Source organism: Mobula birostris, chromosome 13 (assembly GCF_030028105.1).
Source record: "Mobula birostris isolate sMobBir1 chromosome 13, sMobBir1.hap1, whole genome shotgun sequence".
Taxonomy (NCBI): Eukaryota; Metazoa; Chordata; class Chondrichthyes; order Myliobatiformes; family Myliobatidae; genus Mobula; species Mobula birostris.
Genome location: NC_092382.1, coordinates 107833498 through 107841762, shown reverse-complemented (window position 1 = coordinate 107841762; position 8265 = coordinate 107833498). Strand labels below are relative to the sequence as shown.

Here is an 8265-nt window from a genome sequence, read left to right as displayed (position 1 = left end):
GGGAAAGTGCGGAGGGAGTTTCACTTTGCCGGGATTGTGTGATGGGACGGTGTGACGTGAGCTTCACTCTGTGTCTGTTCCTGGGAGTTCGTGATGGGACAGCGTGGAGGTAGTTTCACTCTGTGTGTGACCTCGGCAGCGTGTGATGGGACGGCATGAAGGGAAATTCTCTCTCTGTCTAACTACGTGAGTGTGTGATGCACCAAGTTTACAGCAGAGGAAGTCGCGAAGAACAGATTGCCCTTCATAGACTATTGAATGTTTAACGAACAAAATGGCTATGTGGATATTGAAGTTTACAGGAAACCAACGCACGCTGATCGGTATCTACGGTTTGACTCTCATTTCCCGTGGAGGGAGCTTCGCTCTGTGTCTGACCCCGTGAGTGTGTGATGGGAAGGTATGGAGAGAGATTCGCTCTGCGTCTCACCCCCGGACTGTGTGCTGGGTAGGGATGGAAGGAGCTTTATTCTGAGTCTGACCCCGAGAGTGTGTGATGGGACGCTGCGGTGGTAGCATTTCGCTGTGTCTGACTCCGGGGAAGTGTGATGAGACGGTGTGGAGGGAGCTTCACTTTGTATCTGACTCCGGGAGTGTTTGAGTGTTTATTCTGCCGATGCCGAGGATCTCTCTCTCTCTCTCTCTCTCTCTCTCTCTCTCTCACACACACATCCACACGCACACACACACACACACGCATACAGCCGCTGTATCACATCGCTGCACACCACCACCCTCTTCGCCAAATCCCCCCTCATTTCCAAACCTCACTTCTCCTTCCGCCTTCGCCCTTACTGACTGTGGAGAATGTGACCGATCACAGATGGTCAGAAGGCGGCAACTTTCCTGGAAACGACCCTGTCACTTCCGTGAGGTGAACGATCAGTGTGCGCGGGAGGGAATGGGCAGAGTGAAGGTGGTGTTCAGAGGGTGTGGCGATAGAAAGGGAAGGCTTAGTGAGGAGGGAAGTGAGATGGAAAGGCACACGGCGAGAGGGGGTCGACAGAGGGAGGGAGAGAGGTGCGAACCTCAAGCGGGATAGGTACATTCATGGGGATAGATAGGGAGACAGTGACATGCAGAGAGCGAAAGGGATAGACAGGAAGTAGTGGAGGGTGTTTGAAATAGCTCCTGAAATCCCTCTTTTGGGTTGACGTCCCTGTTATTGTTTTGCTGTCTTGATGAAGAACCAGTCAGAGTATCCGCACGCTTTCAAGACTTCTCTGAAATACTGATAACGCCCAAGTTATGTTCTAATTGGAGATGAGAGTCAAACTGTAGATACCGATCAGCGTGCGCTTCCTGTAAACTTCAATGACCACATACCCATTTTTTTGTTAAACATTGCACAGTCTAAAAAGGGTAAACTGTTTTTGGCGACTTCTTCAGGTGTAAATTGGGTGCAGATTAGAGAGAGAGAGAGAGAGACAGTGAGGACCTGTTCATTTCACTCGGGAGTGGGGGCTTTCTTGCTTCGGTGGGTGTTGGGTGTTCGTACCTGGAGATATATTTCTCCAGGGCAATAGATGCTCTGCATGAGTGACATATATCCCTCCATCATCCATCTCTCTCTCTCTCTCTCTCTCTCTCGAACTCCTCCAAATCTCTCTCCTTCTCCCCTCCCCGTCTTTCTCCCCTTTGACACAACTCCTTCCCCCGCCACTCTCACCTCTCACCCGCTCTCACACCTTCAACCTTCGTCCTGCCCGGCACTTCCGGTCCCTGATCTCGGCCTCTCTCTTTATAATCCCTTCATCTGATGTTTGCTGGTGTCGGTCTGACACCCTGTCAACACGGGCTTCCTCTGACAACGGTCGTTTCCCCTTTCAGAGCTGAGAACGCAGAAAATTCTCGACGGGATGGACGACAGGGAGACATACATGAATGTGAAGATCACAAACACGGACTCACGGTCTCCATCCCGAGGTGAGTAGGGCAGAAGCAGGGAGGGAGGGAGTTTCACTCTGTGTCTGACCCCGGGCGTGTGTGATGGGACGGTGCGAAGGCAGATTCACTCTGCAGCTGACCCCGGGAGTGTGTGATGCGACGGTGTGGAGGGAGATTCACTCTGTGTCTGACCCGGGAGTGTGTGATGGGACGGTGTGGAGGGAGCTTCAGTCTCTGTCTGTCCTTGGGTGTGAGTGATAGGACGGTGTTGAGGCAGCTTCAGTCCATGTCTAACCCCATGAATGTGTAATGGGACGGCGTGGACGAAGCTTCACTATGTGGCTGACCCCAGGAGTGTGTGATGGGACGGTGTGGAGAGAGATTCACTCTGTGTCTGACGCCGGGTGTGTCTGATGGGACGGGGTGGAAGGAGCCTCTCTCTGTGCCTGACCCTGGAAGTGTGTGATGGGACGGTGTGGCGGGAGATTCACTCTTTGTCTGACCCCGGAGTGTGTGATGGGACGGTGTGGCGGGAGATTCACTCTGTGTCTGACCTCGGGAGTGTGTGATGGGACGGTCAGGAGGGAGCTTCACTCTGTGTCTGACCCCTGGAATGTGGGTTGGACATTTTGGAGGGAGTTTCACTCTATGTTTGGCCTCGGGAATCCTCAAGGCGATGGGGTGGTGGTTTGATCCCGGAGTCTGTGATGACAGCGTGTGACTCCAGGTGTGTGCGATGGGACTATGTGGAAGGAGTTTTACTCTGTGTCTGACCCTTACTGTTCTATCCCCAGCTGAACATGATGTATCGTACGGTGAAATTAATTTCAAGACCGTCTCTGAGCCCCGGGTCCGGACTGATCGCGGTCAGTTTCATCTTTGTTGTTTTGACTGTTTTTAGAATGTGTGTCCAGTCCTTTCGACAGATCTCAGGGCAAGCGCCCAACTAACCGGAATGGTTAACTGTTCCAAAATAAGACGGAGAGAACGCGTGAGAAATACGATGAAGAGGGAACTCTGTTTGATGGTCGGTGAGGAATATTGCACCCTGGGAGGGGCGCAATAGAGGGAGCGCAGTGGGATGGTTTGAGGAGAGAGTGCTGTGCAAGGATCGGTGGGGTAAGATAGCATGGGATGGGCCTGTGGAGGAAGTGGCCATGAGGAGGGAGCGCTGTGGGTCGGGGGTGGTGGTGCTGAGTTAGCGCCGAGAAAGGGATATGCAGAGGGACCCAGTGGGAGAAACAGTGATGAGGGAGCGGTATAAAACCATAACCACTCTCTCCCTTTTCTAACCACATTCTCTTTTCCTTCTTTTCCCTTCTCTCTCCTGCCTCACCCTCTCTCAACCCGTCTCCTCTCTCTCAATCTCTCCCTTGTCACTCACACTCTCTCTGTCTCTACGTCTCTATCCTCTCTCTTCCCCTTCTCCCTCACCCTCTCTCTCGCTGTCTCAATCCTTCTCTACCCCTCACTTATTCCTCTGACTGTTCCCTCACCCCATCTCTCTTCTCTCTCTTCCCGACTCCCTCCTCCATTCTCTATTCCTCTCACTCTCTTCCTCATCTGCCTGTCCGACTCTCTCTCCCAGACGGTCTGAACTCCACCTACTCGGAACTGTACTTTCGGAAAGAGGAACCCCTCATCGATGTGGACGAGGGTCCTCCCATTGCCTCAGGTCCCGGCGTGCTGCCAAACACTGCACAAACAGGTCAGAGACAGTAAAAATGACGTCGTTTTGGAGGGGTCACTTGCCTTACACCCAAATGACCAATTTTCTGATGCATCTGCTTCGACCACGTTCTCTGTCAGCTCATTCCACAGACTGACCACCATCTGGGTAACCAAAAGATGTCACTCGGCTCCCCAATTAAATCCCTTTCCCTTCTCACTTGGGACCTGGGCTCCCTGTTCCTCGATTCTCCAAGTCAATGCTAAATAACTGTACGCAGTAATCATCTTTGCATCATCAATGGGGACGGGGGAGGTTCCGGAGGATTGGAGGGTTGCGGATGTTGTTCCTTTATTCAAGAAAGGGAGCAGAGATAGCCCAGGAAATTATAGACTAGTGAGTCTTACCTCACTGGTTGGTAAGCTGATGGAGAAGATTCTGAGAGGCAGGATTTATGAACATTTGAGGAGGTATAATATGACTAGGAATAGTCAGCATGGCTTTGTCAAGGGTAGGTCGTGCCTTACGTGCCTGATTGAATTTATTGAGGATGTGACTAAACACATTGATGAAGTAAGAGCAGTAGATATAGAGTATATGGATTTCAGCGAAGCATTTGGTAAGGCAAGACTTATTGAGAAAGTAAAGAGGCATGGTGACCAAGGGGTCATTGCTTTGTGGATACAGAACTGGCTTGTCCACAGAAGGCAAAGAGTGGTTGTACACGGGTGATATTCTGCATGGAGGTCGGTCACCAGTGGAGTGCCTCAGGGATCTGTTCTGGGACCCTTACTCTTCGTATTTTTTATAAGTGACCCGGGTGAGGAAGTGGAGGGGTGGGTGAGTAAGGTTGCTGTATACACAAAGGTTGGACGTGCTGTGGATAGTGTCGGGGGCTGTCAGAGGTTATGACGGGACCTTGATGGGATGCCAAACTGGGCTGAGAAGTGGCAGATGGAGTTTAACAGAGATAAGTGTGAGGTGGTTCATTTTGGCAAGTCAAATAACATGGCAGAATCTAACTTTAATGGTTAGTCTCTTGGCATTGTGGAGGATCGTAGGGATCTTGGGGTCCGAGTCAATCGGACACTCAAAGCAGCTGAGTAGGTTGACTCTGTGGTTAAGAAGGCGTACAGTGTATTAACCTTCAACAGTCGTGGAATTAAATTTAGGAGCCTAGTGGTAATGTTGCAGCGATAAAGGACCCTAGTCAGACTACACTTTGTGTACTGTGCTCAGTTCTGGTCGCTTCACTAAAGGAAGGATATGGAAGCCACGGAAGAGGTGCAGAAGAGATTTAGAAGGATGTTGCCTGGATTTGGGAGCCTCTTTATGAGAATAGGTTGAGTGAACTCTGCCTTTTCTCCTTGGAGCGACGGAGAATGAGAGGTGACCTGATAGAGATGTATAAGATGATGAGAGGGAATGATCATATGGAAAGTAAGAGTTTTTTTTTTCTTCACAGCGCTGAAATGGTTGCCACAAGAGGATACAGGCTTAAGGTGCTGGGGTGTAGGCACAGAGGAGACGTCAGGGGTAAGGATTTTACTCAGAGAGTGGTGGAGGCGGATACGATAGGGTCTTTTAAGAGACTTCTGGATCAGCACATGGTGTTTAGTAAAATAGGGGGCTATAGGTAAGCCGAGTAATTTCTTCGGTAGGGACATTTTCGGCACAACACTGTGGACCGAATGGCCTGTATTGTGCTGTAGGTTTTCTGTGTTTCTATACTTCTATCTCATCTGGTCCCGGCGATTTATCCAACTTGATGCTTTCCAAAAGCTCCAGCACATCCTCTTTCTTAATATCTCCATGCTCAAGCTTTTCAGTCTGCTGCAAGTCATGACAACAATTACCAAGATGCTTTTCCATAGTGAATGCTGAAGTAACGTATTCATTAAGTACCTCTGCTGTTTCCTCCGATTCCATATACACTTTCACACTGTCACAATTGATAGGTCCTATACTTTCAAGTCTTATCTTCTTGCTGTTCACATACTTGTAGAATGCCTTGGGGTTTTCCTTAATCCTGCCCGCCCAGTCCTTCTCATCTTCCGTTCTGGCCCTCCTAATTACCTTCTTAAGCTGCTTCCAGTTAGCCTTATAATTTTTAGGTGTCTAACATTCCCTGGCTCTCTAATCCTTCTGTCAGCATTTCTTCTCTTCTTGACTAGATTAATTACAGCCTTTATACACCAGTTTTCCAAGCTTCAAGTAGCCAACTGTGAGTCTCTTAAAAAAACAAAACAATCGTTTCCGTATCCACTACAGCCACCGGCAGCCTATTCCACATACTCACCACTCTCTGTGTAAAAAAAAAGGAAAAAAATACTTACCCCTGAGATCTCCTCTGTACCTGCTTCCAAGCACTTCAAAACTATGCCCTGTCGTGGCTGCCATTTCAGCCCGTGGAAAAGCTTCTGACAATCCACACGATCAATGCCTCTCATTGTCTTGTACACCTCTATCAGGTCACCTCTCGTCCTCCGTCGCTCCAAGGAGAAAAGGCCAATTCTCTCAACCTATTCTCATAAGGCATGCTCCGCAGTTCATGCGACATCCTTGTAAATCCTCTCTTCACCGTTTCTGTGGTTTCCACATCCTTCCTCGAGTGAAGTGACCAAAACTGAGCACAGTACTCCAAGTACGGTTGACCAGGACCCTACATAGCTGCAACTTTAACTCTCGGCTCTTAAACTCAGCCCCACGATTGATGAAGGCCAATATATTTTATGCGTTTTTAACCATGGAGTCAACTTGCGGAGCAGCTTTGAGTGTCCTATGGACTCGGACCTCAAAATCCCTCTGATCATCCACAGTGCCAAGAGTCTTGCATGAATGCTATATTCTGCCATCATATTTGGCCTACCAGAATAAACCACCTCACACTTATCTAGGTTAAACTCCATTTGCCACTTATAGCCCAATTTTAAATTCTATCAATGTCCCGTTTTAAACTCTGACAGCCTTCCACACTATCTACAACACCACCAACCTTTGTGTCTCAGCAAATTTACTAACTCATCCCTCCACTTCCTCATCGAGGTCATTTATAAAAATAATTGCCGAGTTTTTTGAATCTTTCGTAAGCTCTTCTTTTCTTCTTGACGAGATTTAAAACCGCCCTTCTATTCCACGGATCTTATACCCTACCATCCTTCCCATGTCTCATTGGAACGTACGTACTCAGAACCCCACGCAAATATTCCCTGAACATTTGCCACATTTCTTCCGTACGTTTCCCTGAGAAAACCTGTTTCCAATTTATCTTCCAACTTCCTACCTAATAGCCTCATATTTCCCCTTACTCCAATTAAACGGTTGCCTAACTTGTCTGTTCCTATCCTTCCCCAATGCTATGGTAAAGGAGGGAGAATTGTGATCACTATCTACAAAATGTTCTCCCACTGAGAGACCTGACACCTGACCAGGTTCATTTCCCAATACCAGATCAAGTACAGCCTCTCCTCTTGTAGGCTTATCCACATATTGTGTCAAGAAACCCTCTTGAACACACCTAACAAACTCTACCCCACCTGAACCCCTCACACTAGGGGGATGCCGATCATTATTTGGGAAATTAAAACCTCCTACCACAGCAACCCTGTTTTTATTACTCCTTTCCAGAATTTGTCTCCCTATCTGCTCCTCGATGTCCCTGTTACTATTGTGTAGTCTATAAAAAATACCCAGTGGAGTTATTGACCCCTTCCTGTTTCTAACCTCCACCCACAGAGACTCCGTAGACAACTCCTCCATGACTTCCTCCTTTTCCACAGCCGTAACACTATCTCTGATCAACACCCACCTCTTTTTCCTCCCTCTCTATCCTTTCTGAAACATTTAAAGCTCGCACTTGAAGTAGCTATTCCTGGCTCTGCACTCCGCAAATTTATGTAATGGCCACAGCATCGTAGCTCCAAGTGCTGATCCATGCTCTGAGCTCATCCGCTTTATTCATAATGTTCCTCGTATTAATTTCAACACATCTCAAGCCATCAGTCAGGGCGCGTACCTTCTCCATCATCTGCCTATCCTCCCCTTTCGCACTGTCTCCAAGCTTTCTCTGTTTGTGAGTCAAAATCCCTTTCCTCCATCTCTTCAGTTTGGTTCCCAACCCCTAGGAATTCTAGTGTAAAATCTCCCCAGTAGCTTAGCAAATCTTTCCGCCAGGATATTGATCCACCTCGGATTCAAGTGCAACTCCTCATTTTTGTACAGGTCACATGTGCCCCAGAAGAAGTCCTAGTGATCCAGAAGTCTAAATCCCTGCTCCCCTCCTCCAATCTCTCAGCCACTCATTTATCCTCCACCTCATTCAATTCCTATACTCACTGTCACGTGGCACAGGGAATATTCCCGAGATTCCTACCTTTGAGGTCCTGCTTTTCAACTTCTTTGTGAAGTTAAGAAATGGCAAGGATAAAAAGACACTAACAGCAGCAGTTATATACATGCCTCGAAACAACAGCCGGGATGTGGACTACCAGTTAGAGCTGGAAATACAAAAAGCGTGACAGAAGGAAATTGTCAAGATAATTATGGGGAATTTTAATATGAAAGTGGATTGGGAAAGTCAGGAAGGTACTCGATCTCAGGAAAGGGAGATTATAGAATGCCCACGGGATGGCGTTTTGGAGCAACATGTCCATACGCCCACCAGGGGATCGGCTGTTTTGGATTGGGTGCTGTGTAATGAATCTGAGGCG

General features: G+C 48.3%; 1 protein-coding gene across 4 annotated transcripts in view; it reads left to right on the top strand.

Moving 5' to 3' along the window:
* Positions 1-8265, top strand: part of LOC140207294 (uncharacterized) — a 52657-nt gene that overhangs the window by 18271 nt on the left and 26121 nt on the right. For 2 of the 4 annotated variants that reach the window (XM_072275778.1, XM_072275781.1), the window contains 3 exons: positions 1831-1926; positions 2682-2753; positions 3476-3595. In XM_072275778.1, the coding sequence (XP_072131879.1) occupies positions 1831-1926; positions 2682-2753; positions 3476-3595 (288 nt within the window). Of the gene's footprint in view, positions 1-1830; positions 1927-2681; positions 2754-3475; positions 3596-5021; positions 5093-8265 lie in introns of those variants that run through there. The other 2 variants (XM_072275779.1, XM_072275780.1) reach the window with 2 other exon arrangements.